Source organism: Equus asinus, chromosome 23 (assembly GCF_041296235.1).
Source record: "Equus asinus isolate D_3611 breed Donkey chromosome 23, EquAss-T2T_v2, whole genome shotgun sequence".
Taxonomy (NCBI): domain Eukaryota; kingdom Metazoa; phylum Chordata; class Mammalia; order Perissodactyla; family Equidae; genus Equus; species Equus asinus.
The window spans coordinates 31,098,595-31,119,662 of record NC_091812.1 but is presented as its reverse complement, the minus strand read 5'-3'; the positions used below and the strand labels follow the sequence as shown (position 1 = coordinate 31,119,662).

The window sequence follows — 21,068 nt, the reverse complement described above, 5'->3', positions numbered from 1 at the left end:
AGACTCCACAAAGTCGTATGTCATGGTCTGCTGCCATTTGAACTTAGTCTTACTTTAAGTTCATGTCTAATTTGTTTGGTCTTCTCTCCATTCCCTGCACGTCCAGTGCATTTTCCAACCACTGTATTTTATTCTATTGAAATCTCCTTAACCTCTCCCAGTCTTTGCTTATCTCACCCTGGCTATCTTCAAGACTCAGTTGATTACCACCTCTTCTGTGATGCTTTTCTGGATTTCCTCAGTAAGACATAATTTCTTCCTCTTCATACTTCCTGTGGCATTAAGTATGCATCATTTACATGTCACTTGTCTCTAAGTGCTTTGGAATGCTGTTATTTATGTCCCTTATATGGATAGTGACCACTTTTTCCAGACCAACTATTGAGACAGTTGGCCAGACCATTTTTTCCTAATTTGTGAGTTTCTTTACATAAAAAGAAGTATATTTTTTTACCAGTTTATGATGTTAAATTATATTTTGTTAGGTTGTGAGCTTGGAAAAGTCCAAGGATGAGTCCAATTGGCTAGTTGCTAAGCTCACTGATGATCTGTGTCTGCCGGCCAGCACATTACTGACCTAGAGGAAATCTATATGGGGAATCAGGTTATAATGCAAACATTGCTTGGAGAGCCCATAATCAAAGCCAAGATAGGCTGATAGACTTAAGGGATATTTTTCCAGTTTTGATGGAACATTCCAGTTTTACCAGCAGGAAATAAAACAGTGGAATGTCTTGTCTTCTCCAGAATCTGGATGCCTTCTACTGGATCGTGTTTAATAAGCACTAACATCACTTCTTCTTTGGCTTCCCATTTTCTGTGCTTCTTTTCTGACCACTTCATTTCTTCTGACACCTTTGTTTTTCAAGTGTATCAGTACTATCATTTTGGCTACTTCTTATGCCCTGGGAGCCATTTTGTCTCTTTAAGAAGCTTTGCATGTGTCAAATCTCATATTGTATGTTTTAGTGTTTAACAGTACTCAAAAGTTTTGTTTTGCTTTTTAACCATATGAGAGGATGTGTGCCAATTTAATAAGCTACGTATTCACTAATTTGTCAGTTTTTTAACAAAGAAAAATAAAAAAATTCTGTAACAATATATTATAGGTAGCAAAATATTTGTAATCAGGACTCATTCAGAAATTTTGGGATGTGTCATTCTGTCACTAAGTACATTGGAAGATCTGGGATAGCAGGGACATAGCTAACTTTCAATGCTTTATATTCCCAACCGCCACAAGAACAGTTAAGATGTGGTAAATATTTACTGAGTGAATGGTTGACTGTATAAATAGGTACATGGATAATAAGTGGAGTGAACCTCGGTTTTATAAGACACCTCCTGAGACCTGCTTTCCCGTGGGGATAAGGAGAGGTAATTCTAGTCTAGGGCTCCACTCCTTGTTCTTAGCTTCTGCTTGCAGGGAGTGTTAGAAAAGGAGGTTAGCCTCTGGTACTATTTTCCCTAGTACGTTGTATGGGATCAAAGGCAGAACTTAAGGAAGTACATCTATTTTTAGACTTGGTGACTTAGGTAGGTTGCTATAGAAAGTGGTGCAAAGATGTTTCACACGTAGAACATCTTCGCATCCAGGGTGCTTTAACGCTGCATTCAAATGACCTGGGATGGGATGGGTGGAAGCATCTGCACACGGAAATAAGCCACTGCAAGCTCCTCTTTGGAATGCACAAGTCTGGCAGCTGGTGACTCAGGCTGTGGGTCAGGAGACCTCAATGTTACATCTGGCACCATGATGCCAACTTAGTTTATAGACTTGGAGATTAATAATTTGCTTTATTTAAAAACTCTGTTTAGCTTTTTGTTCCCTTCTAAATTTCTCCTGGTCTGCGTCTGGATGTAGGTGAGGACGCTGGATGCTTGTGAACTGTAAGCGCCAACTGCAAGGAGGGAAAATGATCCCACTCATGAGTGAGTGATTTTGCTTTCTCTATGAAGAGGAATGATCTGCATCGTGATGATTAGAAGTGAGGAGCATAGCCTGCAGTTCCCTGTCACGGGTCCTCTCGACCGCCCTGTGGTTGCATCTCCTCTGGTTGGAGGAGGCCTGGGTTATCTGAGCGGCAGAGCTGCCAAACTTCCTGAATGCTATAGCAAGAAGATGGCAAATTAAAAAATCAGAAGTTTCTAGAGGAAAGATTTTTAATAGCTTCATTAAAAAGTGCTTTGATATTGAGAGGTATGAAAGAGATGCAGTTAAGGAAAATATAGGATCTTCTCTGCGGAAATTAGAGAAGAGCCCTGAAGAAGCAGTCCTAGTCTGATAAATTGCTACTCTATTCCCTCCATGGCCTCTGCCCCCTTCTTCCATGTGCCTTTCTCATGATCTTCCTTCCTCTTGGAAAATTTCTTATACTAATCCAAAGGCCCCAAGGCTCAGGGGAAAATGTGGTAAGTCTGAGACTAGAAGGAAGTTATTGTGTAATATATCTATTGTTCATTGCTGAATGGGTTAATTAATTAATTCACTCATTCATATCACAAATATTTACGAGTGTTTATTTGCCAGGCACTAGGACAGAGTTGAAGAAGATCAACAAAAGTCCTGTCTTTCTGGAGCTTCCTTGCTTGGGGGAAAATAAACAGTGGATCAAATAACAAATGACTAGGTAACATAATGTCAGGTGGTGACAGTGCTATGAAGAAAACTAAAGCAGTGTAGCAATAACTGGTAGTTTTTGGTTTCTCCATCTGTCTGCATGTTCTTGCATTCTAGTGAGGTGGAGTGACAAAGGAATCTTCCAGTGTTGACTTTCAGGTTAGGGCAGTTTTCTACCCTACATCTCACCCCTACCCTCTCCCTCCAGTCTCTAAGATCTGACCCCTAGATTATGCAGTGTAAGTCAGCTTCCTTCCTCTCAATCTCCACCTTACTACATTCCTTTGCCTGGATAAACCAGAAACCTCTTCTCTCTTTTCTCGGTTTTGCATTGTTGTAGAAATCTCTCATCTGCTGGTGTTCCTTCTTTCCTTTTGTCTTGTGGGTTTATAGCTTTTAAAATTCCTTCACTACTCTGTGTAGTTGGATCTTGGCAAGTACTGAAGACAAACACATATATACAATCCACCACATTTGAATGGACTTGTTCACTTAGTCTGTTTAAAATTGAGATAATAACATAACCATCACTTGGTTTTCTCTGTGAACCCTGGAAATTTTTAATCCTTGCAATTTTAAAATTGTTTAGTAGTAACATGGTCAGGTAACAGTGCCTATTGTTATAAATTTCCCCATCCCACTTTTACCCCAACAGGGCTGTCCTTCCTCGCTACCAATGCTACTTCTTTTTTGAGTTTCAGTTTAATTTTCAGAGCTGTCCACACGAAATCTCCAGCAATTGGTTAATTACAGTTCAGATTTTTCTACACAGGACTAGTTTCTGCAGAGCAGAGGTTTCTGCTTGTGGATTTCTGCTCTAGTAAGTTGTGATTCTCTGTATCTGCCTGTCTATCTCTCCAGTTTGGGGAGCAGTGGTTTGTCCTGTGACCTGAATTCTCTGACAGATCTAAGAAGAGTTGTTGATTTTCAGTTTGTTCAGCTTTTTTCTTGTTGTTAGGATGGGAGTGACGACTTGAATGGATTAAAAATTGCATTGTTACAGAGCTAGAAAAAAATTTATGTATGAAAAATGATAATGGCCTTACACTGAGTACGAATAATACTTAAAAGCATTTGAAGATGCGATCATTTGTGAGGTTACTTGTAAAAACAAAAGAATATAAAGATATCTCTTGAAGTGTTGAAAGGAAAATAGTACTTTATATTCTTTATCATGTTACTTTTTGTAAGTATTGAATATATTCCTGTTTAGTTTTCTATGTTCTGTTTTATAGCCTTAAGAAATCTTTCAAACATATCTAAATGTGTAAAATAAGAGTAAATGCCCTATATGGTGTGATGTTGCATTATACATTAAACTGTGTGCATATATTTTTTTAAAAAGCTCCTTATATCTGGAAACTCAGTTTACGTCTACCTCTTTCATGCAGCTTGCTCTGACCCTTTCAACTCCCTGGGATGTCTCCTCACTCAGCTTGTATCCTTGACCTTAAATATTAGGATGCTTAATTATATTTCACCTTACACCAACTGTTTTATTTGTGCATATCTTGTCTTCTAGCTAGGTGAGGACCTCCTGGAATGGAAGGAAAATATCTTATTCACTTTATGGCTTCCTAGGTCTCATTAGATTAATATAGATTTGAGTGCCTTCTGTGTACCAGACAACTGCCACAGATATTTTACTTATTAAATTATCACAGCACTCCTATGAGATTATTTTTCTTGACTTGTTGATATGGAAGCCGATGCTCAGAGAGGTTAAAAGTCACCTGTGGTCACACTTTTTGAAGTGGTATGCTAGATTTTGAACTCAGGTCTGTCTGCTTCTAAGGATTCAGTAGTACTGGGACTAAGCCACACAGTCCTTAGCACTTTGTCTCTGTAGACATTATGTCTTGTTGATTGTATTCTTGTTGATTGAATGAATTAATGGATGAGTTATCTGGACCTCCTTTCACTACTGTTCTCTTCTCTATAAAGTTGGGATCATGGCAAGAACCTGGCCTAAGAATAAAATAGTCAACTAAGGTCTCTTAATTTGGCAACTAAAAGAAAGTAGAGTTAATTAACTAAAAATCTCTCCCATCACTTCTCTTTAAACTTCCAGAATTTTCCAGAAGCAATTTTCTGAGCTCCATTACAAGGTGGAAGATTGTAGCCACTGCTGAAGAAAGCACTGTTAATATTTTATGAGTTGGCTCTTTTCTTCCTAACATTGTAGGAATAAAATGTTGTTTGCTAAATTCTGGCTGCTTTGTTCCTATTTTCTCACAATGTTTTATAATCCAGGCCTTCTATATAGAGACACAGGGGGTATGTTTTATAACTGCAAGGGTCAGGCAAATAAGAGTTTGTGTGAGATCCTAGGAAACTTAGCTAAGTAGTAACCTCTGACTTTTTGTGGCTTTTATTCAAAATTTTCCCTCACATTTTGTCTCTCTAAATCTCATTTTTAAAAACAAAACCAAAACACAACCTTGCCTTTTTATGGATAATATTCATCTACTGTAATAGTTTGGAAAATACAGAAAAGGTCTAAAGGAGAAAAAAATAACTTCTCACAATCTCCTCATCCAGATACAACTGCTAACATTTTGACATATTTCATCTCAGTGCCTGCCCCCCACCCTTTTTTGCATAAGGCGTTTATTTTCAGATAGCTTATATCCTCTAAAACACAGAATTTTTATCATCTTTTTGCATGATATATATCATAAATATTTCTGCATGTCATTTAAATATTTATAAACATTATTTCTATTTAATGGATACATAGTTAAATGATGTAACCATTTCCTTAAAATTGGTAATTCCATGTGGAATCGCTTGGAGGTGACAGGATGTGAAACAGAAAGAAAGGGATGGGAGGCAGCCAGGGCTCTTGACTCATGTTTTTTCCCATGTGACTGGAAAAAAAGAACTCAGCTTAGAGAACTTTAGAAATCTAGCGTGGATAGATTTCTCATTTGGTCAAGATGGAGTACAGATACTGAATTTACTCTCCTGTCTGAAACAAAAACCTGGACAAAATGTATGAAACAACAGTTTTCAAGACATTATACCTAGGATAGCAAAGGATAATGACCTCTGAAAGATGGAAACAAGTGAGAGAACCCCATGATTGCCCCAGCTGACTATCTAGAGAGTCTCAGGCCATGGAGCATGGAAGAGGGATGTAAATGGAGATCAGTGAGCTCTCTGAATTGAAGAGATAGAGCTGAGAGTCTGGGTAGATTAAGGCAGCTAAAATTCACAGGGAAGATTCCCAGAAAAGAGAAAGCTCAACAGAGAGAGAGTTCTAGAGATCTGCAGAGTGTTCCTACTGACTCTTCAACTGAGTAATGATCTATACATGCATGTGGCTGGGAAAAGAACTACCCAAAAGGATTAGAGGGAACAATCCTTAGAGCTCACACAGATCTGGGAATAATTCCTCTTTCAATCAGCAAAAGTATAAAACCTCATAATTCATAGGATAACAGGTAGAGTACTCAGAAGTGTTTGCCTCAGCAATAGGGAAAAATTAGCCCTAGACTAAATGTTGTTCTGGTCCCACATAACAAGGCTTAAACGTGACACCCTAAAGGATAAAACTGTTTTGAGGTAATTTAAATGTATACCAGAATAAAGCTGAAGCATATTTATAGAAATATAAAAATATCTAATTCACCCAATTAGAAAAATTCTTAGTATCTGTCAAGCAATCAAATATTAAAATGAATATAAAAAAGAGTGAAAATACCCATAATTAGGGGAAAAATCATTAAACATAATTGCCCCATAATGACAGTGATGATATAATTAGTAGACAAACGGTTATTATAACTGCATTACACATATTCAAAAGGCAAGTAGAAAAATGAAGTAGTGACATAGATGAAGTTAAAAAGACAAAATTAAACTTCTACAGATGAAAACTACTATGTCTGAGATAAAGCATATGCTGCATAGAATCAACAGCAGATTAGACATTGCAGAAGAAAAGATTAGTGAACTTGAAAACATGTATGACAACAGTGGCACAAAGTCTGGAAGAGAAGAAATGGAAACATTGGTGTAAGGTTTTACACTACGCATGAAATGGTATAATATTGCTTAAAGGTAGACTATGGCTAGTTAAATACCACTTTACCCTAAACCAACCACTTGCTATAGAAAGAATCACAGATAATAAGCCCTAAAAGGTAATAAAATAGAATCATTAGAATAGTTAATTTGTCCTTTCAAAAGGAGGAAAGCAGAAACAAAGAAGAAATGGGATAAATAAAAATTAAATAGCAAAATGATAGCTTTAAACCAACCCATGTAGACATACACATTAAATATAAATGGTTTAAATACCCAAATTAAAAGTTAGAAATTGTCAGATTGGACCAAAAAAAAAAAATCAAGATCCAACTATATGTTACCTATAAGAAACCCACTTGCAGTGTAAAGATACAAAAAAGTTAAAGGTAAAATGATAGAAGACATACTATATTAAACTGTTCAAACGAAAGCTGGAGTGGCCATGTTAATATTGGGTAAGTTTGATTTCAGAGCAAAGAATATTATCAGAAATAAAGGATGTCATTTCATAATGATAGAGATAAATTTTTCAAGAGGAAATAACTAATTTAAACATTTATATGCCTAATAATAGAACTTCAAAATACATAAAGCAAATACTTATAGAATTGTAAGGAAAAATAGACAAATCCACTATTATAGTCAGATTTCAACACCTTTTCTCAATAACTGATAGAATAAACAAAAAGATCAGTAAGTCTATAGAGGATCTACAAAACACTATCTAGCATCTGGAACTAATTGACATTTATATACTCTACCTAAGAACAACAGAACACATATTCTCTTCAACTGCACATAGAACATTTAGCAAAATACATCCTGTGCTAGGACATAAAACAAATCTCAATAAATTTAAAAGGACTGAAATTATACAAAGTATATTCTCTAACTACAGTGGAATTAAATTAGAAATCAATAACCAAAGATATTTGGGAAGTCCAAAAATATTTGGAAACTAAATATCATACCACTAAATGACCTATGGGCCAATGAGAAATCAAAAGAGAAATTAGAAAGTGTTTGAACTGAATTAAAATAAGCACACAACATTTTAAAATTTTTGAGATGCAGCTAAAGCAGTATTTAGAGGAAAACTTGTAGTATTATGCACCTATATTAGAAAAAAAGAAAGGTCTCAATTCAGTGATCTCAGTTTGTACCTTAAGAAACTAGAAAAAGAAGAGTCAATAAAACCCAAAATAAGCAGGAGAAAGTAAATAGTAAAGACCAGAGCTGAAATCAATAGAAAATGGAAAAACTTTAGAGAAAATGACATCAAAAACTTGTTCTTTCAGAAGATCAATAAAATTGATAAACCACTGGACAGGCTGATCAGGAATTTATCAAGAGGAAATAGTTTTAATTAAATATTTATTCACACAATAACAAAAGACAGAAAGGAGAGAGGTGGAATCACTACAAATTCCACTATCTACAGATATTAAAGGATAATAAGGCAATATTATGAACAACTCATGCCAGTTAATTTGATAACAGATAAATTGTACAATTACTTGTATGACAACCTACCAAAGCTCACTCAAGAAGAAACAGATAACTTTCATAGCCTTACATGTATTAAATAAATTGAATTTATAATTAAAAACTATCCCACAAAGAATATATCAAGCTCTGATTGTTTCCCTGGAAAATTCTACCAAATATTCAAAGAAGAAGCAATTCTGATTCTGCAAAGACTTTTCTAGAAAATTGAAGAGAAGAGAATATTTCCCAACTTTCACTGAGACCAGCGTTACTCTGAAACCAGAATCAAAGACATTCCAAGAAAACAAAACCACAGACCAATATACAAAAACAAAAATCAGAAATCGAAACTTTAAAAATATCATTTACAATATCAGAAAAAAATTACAAAACACTTAGGAACACATCTGACCAAAATGGTATAAGATCTGAACACTGAAGACTACAAAACATTGCTGAAAGAAATTAAAGAGGGCCTAAATAAATGGGTATACCTCATTTGTGGATTGGAAGGTTCAATATTGTTAAGATATTAATTCTCCCCAAATTGACCTATAGATTCAAATCAATTCCAATCCATAGCCCAGTAGGCTTTTAAAAATTTTTGCATAAACTGACAAGCTGACTCTAAAATTTATACAGAAATGCAAAGGACCTAGAGGAGGCAAAACATCTTTGAAAAAAACAAAGTTGGAAGACATATACTTGCCCTCAAGGCTCCTTATGAAGCTACGGTAATAAAGACAGTGTGAGATTGGCATGAAGATAGACAACAAAAGAAAGATGATTTCTAGGTCGTGAGAGATGTTTCCTAAAAGAAGGTGGCAGGTGCTTCCTAACAGGAGCCTTACAGTAGTGCTTCCCAAAGTGTGGTTTGAAGACTAGCAGCGTTAGCATCCCCTGGAAGCTTTTTAGAAAAGCCAGTTATTGGGCCACCCCCAGACCTACTGAATCAGAATCTTTGTAGATGAGGCCCAGAAATGCGTGTTTTCACAAGCTCTCCAGGTGATTCTGATGCACATTAAAGTTTTAGAAGCACTGTATAGGCCTCTCCTGCTAGAAATCCTCTAGGATTTGGGGTGATGGGGTGAAAGGGTTTGGAGAGAGTGGCATAATTCAGTGTCACAGAATGAAGAAGAAAACTGATGGCTTTTGACCATGGAATCCATTAAAATATATTCTCAGTGCCATTAGGCTGAGCTGATGAATAAAAAATAAGCTAATCTTATTTCTAGCCATTAGGCTATTAATGATAATCGAGCTTCAAGGTGAGAAAACAGCTTCACCAATCACAGGAAATTGACACAATTTGTCTTTTGGAACTAAATTATTGTAAGTAGATGGTTGAGACAAACACAGAGGCTGTGAAGAGAAATCTAGGATTCTGGAATCTTTCCTTAGTCTTTTAAAATTCTCTCTTTTTAAAAAAATTCTCACATGGGCAAGGAGAATAGATTAGTGGTTACCAGAGAGGGGGAGGGGGTTGGGTGTGAACAAAAGGGGTAAAGGGGCACATATATGTGGTGATGGGTAAAAATTAGAGTATTGATGGTGGGTACGATGCCATCTATACAGAAACTGATAAATAATAATGCATATCTGAAATTACACAATGTTATAAATTGTTATGACTTCAATAAAATAAAAAAAGACAAAAAATCTCTCACTCTGACACACACACACACATACATTCATGCACACACACAAAAATATGCATGTGCACACATGCATTCACAGTGAGATTTCCTGACACTTGAGACAGGATGTGGAACTGGATAGTTCTGATGAATGTCTGAGTGATAAGATCACTTGGAAGAACCAGAGCTGGAAGTCTCTTCTAGCTGGGTATGACCTAGGAACTAGTTTCTTGGGGAATATTTGATTACGTTAGGGAGGCTGTGTAGCTTCTCAGGCTGCCATCAGAATTTTAGTCCTACCTTGAATCGTCTGAAAAATATACTATTTGGGTTAGAAAATTGGGTCTCATGTAATCTAGTCCTGCTTTCTGGACTTGGAAATAACCAAAGTAATTCTATCTCATGGAAAGGAAAGGAAGGGATAATTGGGAATTAAAAATATAATGAGTACCTGAACTTATTTGTTCCTCCTTTAAAGGGATCTCTCTTTATCAGCATCTGCTTTCTTTCTGCCTCCCACCTGGCTGTCAGAGAACTGGGTTTAGATCTTAGTATTTGACCATTGCCCTTCCCTGTGGGACATAATAGTTGCAATTATAGTCCTAACCTTCTGGCATTTAATCAAAATAAAATTGATTATCTTTAACTAAAAACAAAAAATCACTTCTAATCAGGATACTGATCCATTAGCAAGGTCTTTTAGTAGACTTGGCAGACTGCCAGGCTGTGACTGAGTACTCTCCACTCTCCACTTCTGTTTTCTGTTGCCACACGGTCACAATAATTTGTCCTCTGGATGCCAGAGTACTGCCAAGAAAAGGAATTCGGGAGCTGGGTGAGAGAGAACATACAAGTCTCTCATTCCAGAGCCCGTTGACTTCTGTTTCTTTGTATGGAAATAATTTTATAATTTCTGTGGCACTAAAAGATGATTACTCACAATGGCTGTCGGTTCTTTGTTTGTTGGTCAACCTAAATCTGTGCTACAGTAGCTCCTCCAATGCCAACAAGCAAGAATTGGATGATGAAGCTGACCATTGGCTCGGGCAGCATGACTTTCAACATTGGTTGTCAACATAAACAGGCACAGGGAGGAGGAGCTGAGAGGACCAAGAGACAAAGTTCAGAGTAATATTTTATTCCTTGTCTTTATCTTTGGTGAATAGCCTTTAATATAATCTCAGACTGAAATATTTTGGCAATTTTCCTATTTGTAGAGTCCAAAATAGTAAGGAAGGGTAAAAGAAGTGTCTTCCTTAACTTCCTAGAATTTTAGGTGAAAGATGTCAAAATTGTGTGTGTAGGTATGAGTTAAAGCATTTGAATAGCTTGTAGATTATTTTAATCTTTGCTACGTTCCAGGCACTGTATTATGTACATTGCATGCATCGTTATTACACTGAGTTCTCACAGTAACCCTGTTTGATGATTATTGTCCCTTCCTTTCACTAAGGCAGAGAGAATTTAAATAAATTATCCAAAGTTATGACAGCACAAAATTGTGGCAGTGCCAAAACTCAAATATGAGTCTGACTCAAAAACTCAGGATCTTTCTACTAAGCCAGTTGCCAACTTGAAAGCTCTGAATTGTCTTTTCTAGTTCTATGGTATGAGTGCATTAGTCTTAGGGACCCAGATGAACAAAGTCCTTTCTTATTCGTATTTCTCAGTACTAGGTTAGTCATGGGATAAACTCTGTTCTTCATGGCCATGGTCGTGAAGGAATCAGGATTAATCCAAAGGAAAGCAGGTAGTGAAACGCATGTTTATTTATATTGATTAGTGTTCTGCCTGTTTCTAGAAACATTTGTAGAAATGTAACAGAGAGCAAACATCCCTTAATGAAACGTGATCTTGCTCCCTCTTATGAACTCTAACAAATCTTTTGCTTGTATTTCTCTGGTGGAACTTATCAAATTATACCTTGTGTTATTGTTTCTAGTGTTTGTCTGATTCCGTTAGGGTAATCTTGAAGGGAGAGACTCTATATTAGTCAGGGTTCTCCAGAGAAACAGGTCAATAGGTCATACATCTCTGTCTCTATCTCCCTATATCTATCTATCATCTATTGAGAGATTTATTATAAGGAATTTTATTTATTTATTATTTTATAGTTATTTTCTATATATTTATATTTATTACTTTTAAAATAATTTTATTTACTTATTATAAGGAATTATAATATACTCTCTATATTGTATATAATATACATTATATTGTAATAATTTATCTGCTAAGATATAAACTAACACATACACCACATTCTTCGTGAATTATTTTAATAAAATTACAGACCATATACAAATTACTTATACGTTTGTTCTTATTGAGTATTATAAATTGACCCTGTAGGGAAAAAGTTGGAATGTTTGGATGAGTGGTCACAATTCTTATAAACTCATGAGGACACCTAGAATTCAAAATTCCTTTTCATTAACTGACAATGATGTTAATTAATATTTCTAGTTGGGTAGCAAATCCTACAAAATGTGATTTTTCCCAAACAACTAAAGAGTGGAAAAAAGAAAGATTCATTTTAGTTAATAACTTGCTTTTTTTCCCTTTATACTTTTTTTTTAGGAGAAAAAAGGGAATTAAATCATTTCATTCTTAGTGCTAATACTATTTTGCCAGGAAGACAGATCTTCCAAGTTGCAGGACACTACAAGTTCAAGTCCTCAGCCACTCTCATTTTCTTATTCTCTTCCCTGTCTTCTGTTGCAGCCCTTGTCTCACTGCTCTGCCTTCATCCTGACTCTCCCCTGCCGCACGTTGCTTTTTGTTCTTTAGAAGACACTCATTAACATTTGCTAATGTATGCTAATGAGCAATAATAAGCATCTTCTATGCGAACAAAAGCGGTGCTGAGAAGGAAGAGGAGAGACTGTACAGAGCTCTGCCAGCCTTGCTTCATGCTTCTCTATGTTCTAGGAACAATCGTCTGCTTTCAGTTGTTTCACAATTCTTTAGTGTTTTTGTTTGTTTGTTTATCCATGAATCCTGACAACCGTTCGTCTTCATGACTTGGAATTTTGCAGAAACGCTTTGGGGAACAGAAAGATTCCCTTTTGTTCTCAGAGTCCAATGATATAAGCACAGCCGCTGAGGGTTTATAACACGTTATTTTCAGCTGGTTGTTATTTTGGTATCCTATTACTATAAAAGATTTTAGCCACAAAAGCTCACACAAGAGAATGGGTTTGCGTCTCAGCACATTTATTTACAGTGATTGCCCTTTATGGTGGTAATTGCAATGTGAGAACACAGACTCTGAATATATATAAAGACAGCACAGTTAACTAAGAAATATCCCCTCCCCCAATAATCTAAATGCAGAGAAAAAGCAAGACTCACCACTTACTTTTCTGTAACCACAGAGAGCTCTAAATGTCTTCGTAAATAGCTATTTATTTATTGAATATGTATGGTTAAAAACAAAGCCAACGCTCCAAACCACGTAGAGTAAGAGCTGTTTTTGTTCTTTCTGTGGACCAATAGTGTCATGAAATAGCCAATTGCCGTTTCTCACAAGTACTCCAGTATATAATTCGCTATTTGAAGAACTATGCTTCAGCATTTCATATTTACTCCTCTGGCTCAGGGGTGGCAGAATTTGGAAACATACCAGCTACCCACGTCACTCAGCCTGTGTTTAATTTTAATTTCATGTACAATAAAAACAGAAGAAAAAAAGTGCAAAAAAATTTGATGTGCATCCCCTCCCCCTCCTTCTTCTGCATATACAAAAGATTCATTTTCCTTGTAAAAGGATAGAAGGGGGATCCCTATTTTGAGTGGATCTTCTTTTCTTCTCTCTGTTTTTCTCAGGGTTAGCCATTTTTTCTCTGGGATCTCATAGCAAAACGTTTCCTCACAGAATTCATCCTGATCCATTTGGCAACTACAATATTTTATATTGTGTTTTTAATAAAGCAGCCATCCACAGCTATTTATTCTCTACTTCTTAAGGGCCCCAGAGCTGCAAAAATAAATATAAGCTAGAAGGAAAAACATTGGAAAATGACAGCTTCTATAGCAGTCGTATTTCTTGCCTGTTCCCATTTTTGGGTGGGTGAGTCTTACCAAAGTCAAAATTCTTCTTCTTTTTGTAATCTTATAAACACAGCGATTTAAAATAGCTATTTAGTATCTCCAAGATATTATAATATTTGAAAATATCTTCAGCTTTTTGGTATTTATTATACAAGTTTCCATTAGAGTATTTTTTAATGTATGTGCCTCACGGTTTGTTTTCTCAGTGGTCTAAAGGAAAATAAGAAAGAATATCAGCCTAGGTCTGTCAAATTAAACCTTTTTCCCAGATAACTTGATGATATTTAAGTGTAAATGATCTCATTCTGTTTTTCCCACTTCTGAGGATTTTTAAAACATGTTGTAGTTTATAGGTTTATTAGGGTATTTGATTGATATAAGAACTAAATATTTTCTTCTCTTTACTCAATGACTTCCAAAATATCGTGCTTAATTCCAACATTTGAAAGACTTGAGATTGTTATAAAGAAATATCATGAGCATCTTGTTGAGGATCAGAATGGGCCACCCCAAAATGTGTCTCTTTGGGTTATTTTTAAAGACAGAAGACTCAGAAAGAAACTTTGCCTTTCCCCTTAACTGCCTAAAAGAATTTAGGATAGAAGGCCTGTTTCAGGAAGGAGCTATCATCATAAGATAACCACAGTATGATATAAACTAAGTGTGATAGACAGGAAGGCACTAGAAAGCCCATTTTTATCAAAGTTCTGTCTTTCAGGTCACATTGTTTATAGATGGCCTAGCAAACATTTGTTTATCAAACATTTGCATTTCCATCTCCATGTAAATTGCCTTCCTCCCCTTTGAAATCCCAAACCACTACCCCCAACAGCCTCCTTTGTCTTTAGCTGAAGGTGGTATTTAAGGTGGTGGCTTTGGCCATTTTGATAAGTTCCTGGATTTCTCCCATGTATACGTGTTATTAAACTTTGTTTGATTTTCTCCTGTTATTTTGTCTCATGTCAGTTTAATTCTTAGACCTGCCAGAAGGGCCTACAGGGTTACAGGAGTTGTCTTCCTCCCCTACATTGTTTTTACCTAAAAGGAGCAAAAATAAAGGGAGCTGCTGAGTTAAGCTGGAACCGATCTAATGTCTTGGCTAGATATTATTCTTGAGGAAGAAGAACCACACTCCATCATTTTCATTCAAGCTTGCAGACAGTGGCTTCTGTTCCCTACTTCACGTCCACCAATAATAGCATCATAAATGAATGGAAGCAGAACCCTGGGGCATTCTCTACAGGGGAGATGATACCTCAGTACAGTTTGCTGACTCAATCTAGCATCCAAGTGGCTCACTGTAGGGAAATTCTTCTTTATGCCTAACTTTACTCATTCCTTTTGAAATTGGGATTGGTTTACTTTGTGTTTGGTTTTTATAAAAGCAGAATATCTAAATGCTTTCCTTGGCTATAGCTTATACAAATAAATAAATAAATATCCATATATACAATTTTCTCCATATCATAATCTGGATCACTGTCATCACTACCATTGTTATAATCAAAAATTAGCACTTTAAGCAGCTACTGGATGGCATAGAATTTTCAAAGTATAAAATTCATACAGTGTCTACTCATAAGGATGTTACATTTAAAAGAGATTTTTTAAAATTATACCTTTTTAAAAAAATTATAGCTTATTTTTTATAGTTTCACTAGTCTGTCTTCTCTCTCTTTTCTCTTTTTTTCCCCTTGAGGGGAGAGATTTCACACTTTTGTTAAGGGGCTCATGACTCTCCTTCCTTATAGAACAGGGTAAATTTTACTTTGGAATATACTATCTTAAGAAAAAAGCTACTTTCATTTTGTTCACATTTTTTAGCTCCTTAACCTTCAAGTTCTTGTTAAAGAAAGGTTCTGATAGGAGAAATGCTGAAGATGGTCTAGTTTTTGTTAACTTAAGATGTTTCTAAAATATAGAATAAGTATGTGAATTTAGAATTCATATTTTATGTTTATAATATTTATTTATATAAACATAAATATACAAATATATTTATTTATAATATGTTGCAAGGACAAAATTCAATTTTTTGCTTTATACCTATCTTTATATTTATACTTCTTCCCCTATCATTTACTCTAATTCTCACCCCATTTTTACTCTTTTACCTCCCTTTCTTTGCTGTATTCTTTCTTTCCTCTCCCTACCATTCCCTAGTCCTCCCTACCCCTCCCTACTCCCTAATCCATGCTCTTCTTCTTTCTCTTTTCTTCTCCTTCCCCCATCCTTTAGTCCCATACTTTTGAATTGCTGTCCAGTGGACATATATATAAATAAAGGGTATATTAGTAAGTCGCCCAGTCTCTTAGCGAAGTCTCACTCAGAGATGCACAGCCCGGTAACAAAACCAAAAGCAACATCAATGAAATAAAAGAATTCATAGTCTCATATGTGCTATTTGAGTAACATTATAGGGGGTGCATTTTATAACCTACATCATCAATTTCTCATTCTCTTTGAATCTTTCCTATCAGCATATAAGAACATTCTAGCTAGGATGACTAGGTGTCTCCTATTCCTCACTGCCCGTTTTCTCTCTCTCTCTCTTTTTTTTCGCTTTCTATGTTTTCTTAATTTAATTTAATTTACTTAATTATTTTACTTTTTCATAGAGGTAGCATTGGTTTATGACGTTATATATATTTCAGGTGTACAGCATTATATTTTGACTGCTGTCTAGACCACATCATGCTCACCACCCAAAGACTAATTACCATCCATCACATGAACCCTGTCACCCCTTTTGCTCTTCTCCCTCACTCCTTCCTCTCTGGTAACCACCAATCTAATCTGTGTGTCTATGCGTTTGTTCGTTGTTGTTGTTGTGTTTTTTATCTTCTACTTATAAGTGAAATCATATGATATTTGACTTTCTCCATCTGACTTATTTTGCTTAGCGTAATACCCTCAAGGTCCATCCATGTTGATGCAAATGGCAAGATTTCATCTTTTTTATGGTTGAGTAGTATTTCACTGTGTATATATACCACATCTTCTTTATCCACTCATCTGTTGATAGGCACTTAGTTTGTTTCCAAATCCTGGCTATTATAAATAGTGCTGCATTGAACATAGGGGTGCAACTATCTTTTTGCATTCATGTTTTCATGTCCTTTGGATAAATACCCAGAAGTGGAATAGCTGGATCATCTGGCAGTTCTATTCTTAATTTTTCAGAGGAATCTGCACACTATTTTCCATAGTGACTGCACTAGTTTGCATTCCCCCTAGCAGTGTATGAAGGTTCCTTTTCTCCACATCCTGGCCAACACTTGCTATTTCTTGTCTTGTTAATTACAGCCATTCTGACAGGCATGAGGTGATATCTCATGGTGATTTTGATTTGCATTTCCTTAATAATTAATGATATTGAACATCTTTTCATGTGCTTGTTGGCTATCTGTATATCTTGTTTGGAAAAATGTTCAGATCCTTTGCCCATTTTTTAATTGGATTGTTTTATGTTGTTGTTGTTGAGCTGTATGAGTTCTTTGTATATTTTAGATATTAACCCCTTATCATTTACATGATTTTCAAATATCTTCTGCCAATTGCTAAGTCATCTTTTTGTTTGGTGATAGTTACCTTTGCTGTGCAGAAGCTTTTTAGTTTGATGTAGTCCCATTCATTTATTTTCTCTTTTGTTTCCCTTGCCTGGTAAGACATGGTATTAAAAAAGATACTGCTAAGACTGAAGTTGAACAGAGATTCCTGTTCTTAATGGGTTAACTATTAGTTTTTCACTGTTGAGTATGATGTTAGCTGTTGGTCTGTCATATGTAACCTTTATTATATTGAGTTACTTTCTTTCTATACCCATTTTATTCAGGGTTTTTTGTTTTATCATAAATGGATGCTGTATCTTGTCAAATGCTTTCTCTGCATCTGTTGAGATGATCATGTGATTTTTAGTCTTCATTTTGTCATGTATAACGTTGACTGATTTGCAGATGTTGAATCATCCCTGCATCTCTGGAATAAATCCCACTTGATCATGGTGTATGATCTTTTTAATGTATTGTTGTATTCAATTTGCTAGTATTCTGTTGAGGTTTTTTGCATTGATCTCCATCAGTGATATTGGCCTGTAATTTTTTGTTTTTGTTGTCCTTGTCTGGTTTTGTTGTCAGGATAATGTTGGCCTTGTATAATGAGTTAGCAATTGTCCACTCCTCTTCAAATTTTGGGACAGTTTGAGAAGGATAGGTATTAAGTTTCCTTTGAATGTTTGCTAGAATTCACTGGAGAAGCCATCTGGTCCTGGACTTTTGTTTTTTAGGAAGTTTTTGATTACTGTTTCAATCTCTTTACAAGTTATCAGTCTATTCAGCTTCTTTATTTCTTCTTGATTCAGTTTTGGAAGGTTCTATGATTCTAAGAATTTATCCATTTCTCTAGATTATCCAATTTGTAGGTGTATAGCTTTCATAGTATTTGATTTTTTTTTGCTGGTAGTCTTCTTGAGATCATAATGGTTTATAACATTTTGTAATTTCAGGTGTACATTATTATTTATCAATTTCTGAATAGACTTCATTGTGATCATCACTAGCAGTGTAATTTTTGTCCGTCACCATACATATGTGTCCCTTTACTCCTTTTGACCACCCCCCCAACCCCCTTCCCCTCTGGGAACCACTAATCTATTCTTTTTATCCATGTATTTATTATCTTCCATATATGAGTGAAATCATGAAGTATTTGTCTTTCTGTGTCTGGTGTATTTCACTTAACATCATAGCATCATGATCCATCCATGTTGTTGCAAATGGGATGATTTTGTCTTTTTTTACGGCTGAGAAGTATTCCATTGTATATATATACCACATCTTCTTTATCCATTCATCTGTAGAATTGCACTTGGCTTGCTTCCACATTGTGGCTATTGTGAATAATGCTGTAATCAACATAAGGGGGTGCATAAACCTCTTTGGATCATTGATTTCAAGTTCTTTGGATAAATACCCAGTAGTGGGATAACAGGATCATATGGTATTTCTATTTTTAATTTTTTGACAAATCTCCATACTGTTTTCCATAGTGGCTGGACCAGTTTGCATTCCCACTAGCAGTGTATGAGAGTTCCCTTTTCTCCACATCCTCGCCAACATTTGTTGTATTTTGTCTTAGTAATTGTAGCCATTCTGAACGGTGCAATGTGATATCTCATTGTAGTTTTGATTTGCATTTCCTTAATAATTAGTGATGTTGAACATCTTCTCATGTGTCTGTTCGCCATGTATATATCTTCTTTGGAAAAATGTCTGTTCATATCCTGTGCTCATGTTTTGTTCGGGTTGTTTGTTTTTTTTGTGTTGACATAGTATTCTCTTACAATCCTTTGTATTTCTGTGGCGTCTGTTGTAATTTCTCCTCTTTCATTTCTGATTTTGTTTATTTGAGACTGCTCTCTTTTTTTGTTGGTGAGTCTAGCTAGAGGTTTGTCAATTTTGTTTTTTTCAAAGAACCAGCTCTTAGTTTTGTTGAGTTTTTCTATTACTTTTTTAGTCTCTATTTCATTTACTTCTGCTCTAATTTTTATTATTTCCTTCCTTCTACTGATTTTAGTCTTGTTTTTTTCTTCTTTTTCTAGTTCCTTTAGGTGTACTATTAGGTTGTTTATTTGATGTTTTTCTTGTTTCTTGAGGTAGGTCTGTATTACTATTAACTTTCCTTTTAGCATCACTTTTGCTGTATCCTCTAAATTTGGGCATGTTGTCTTTTCATTTTCATTTGTCTCTGGGTATTTTTTATTTCTCCTTTAATTTCTTCCTTGACCCAATGGTTGTTCAGTAACATTTTGTTTAATCTTCACATATTTGTGGCTTTTCCAGTGTTCTTGTAGTTGATTTCTAGTTTCACACCACTGTAGTCAGAAAAGATGCTTGATATTATTTCAATCCTCTTAAATTTATTGAGATTTGTTTTGTGGCCTAATATGTAATACATCCTGGAGAGTGTTCCATATGAATTCAAAAAAAGTGTGTATTCTGCAGTTTTTGGATGGAATATTCTGTATATATCTACTAAGTCCATCTGGTCTAATATGTCTCTTAAGGTCAATGTTTCCTTATTGGTCTTTTGTTTCCATGATCTATAAATTGATGAAAGTGGAGTGTTAAAGTTTTGTACTAATGTTGTGTTACTGTCAATTTCTCCTTTTATGTCTGCTAACAATTACTTTATATATTTAGGTGCTCCTCTGTTGGGTGCATAGATATCTACAAGTGTTATATCCTCTTGTTGGATTGCTCCCTTTATCATTGTGTAGTGCCCTTCTCTGTCTCTTGTTAGAGTTTTTGTTTTACAGTCTATTTTGTCTGATATAAATAGTGCTATCCCTGCTTTCCTTTCATTGCCATTTGCATGGAGTATCTTTTTCCATCCCTATGCATTCAGTTTGTGAATCTCTTTAGGTCTGAAGTGTGTCTCTTGTAGGCAGTATATATATGGCTCTTGTTTTTATTTTATCCATTCAGCCATCCTTTGTCTTTTTATTGGAGCATTAGTCCATTGACATTTAAAGTAGCTGTTGATTAGTATGTAGTTACTGCCATTTTGTTACTTTTTTTCTGGGGGTTTTAATAGTTCTTCTCTGTTCCTTTCTTCTTCTCTTACTTTCTTCCTTTGTGATCTAATGGTTTTGTTTAGTATTATATTTGGGCTCCTTTCTCTTAATTTTTTGTGTATTTGTTATAGCTTTTGGTTTGTAATTACCATGAGGTTCATATATAATATCCTATGTAAATAGCAGTCTATATTAAGTTGACGTTCTAAGTTTTACCTACATTTTTACTCCCCTCTCACTACATTTTATGCTTTTCATATCATATTAACCTCTTTGTGTGTGTGTGTGTGTGTGTGTGTGTGTGTGTGTATTCCTTAAACCTCTTATCCTAGAGACAAATATTTTAATACTTTTATCTTTTGGCCTTCATACTAGCTTTACAGGTGGTTGATGTGCTATCTTTATTGTATGTTTGCCTTTACCAGTGATTTTTTTCTTTGATAATTTTCTTATTCATATTTGTGATATTTTCTTTTCCACTTAAATAAGTCTCTTTAGCATTTCTTGTAAGGCCAGTTTCTTGGTGATAAACTCCTGTAGTGTTTACTTGTCTGGGAAACTCTCTCTCCTTCTGTTCTGAATGAGAACCTTGCCAAGTAGAGTATTCTTGGCTATAGGGTTTTTTTCCTTCAGTACTTTGAAAATGTCATGCCACTCCCTTCTA

General features: G+C 35.3%; 1 protein-coding gene across 1 annotated transcript in view; it reads left to right on the top strand.

Annotated features, from left to right (window-relative positions):
- The first annotated feature begins 1,301 nt into the window (after positions 1 to 1,301).
- The window catches only part of TMC1 (transmembrane channel like 1), a 130,107-nt gene continuing 110,340 nt past the window's right edge, over positions 1,302 to 21,068 (top strand). The window contains exon 1 of the mRNA XM_044766619.2: positions 1,302 to 1,377. Coding sequence (XP_044622554.2) covers positions 1,302 to 1,377 — 76 coding nt within the window. The remainder of the gene's footprint in view (positions 1,378 to 21,068) is intronic.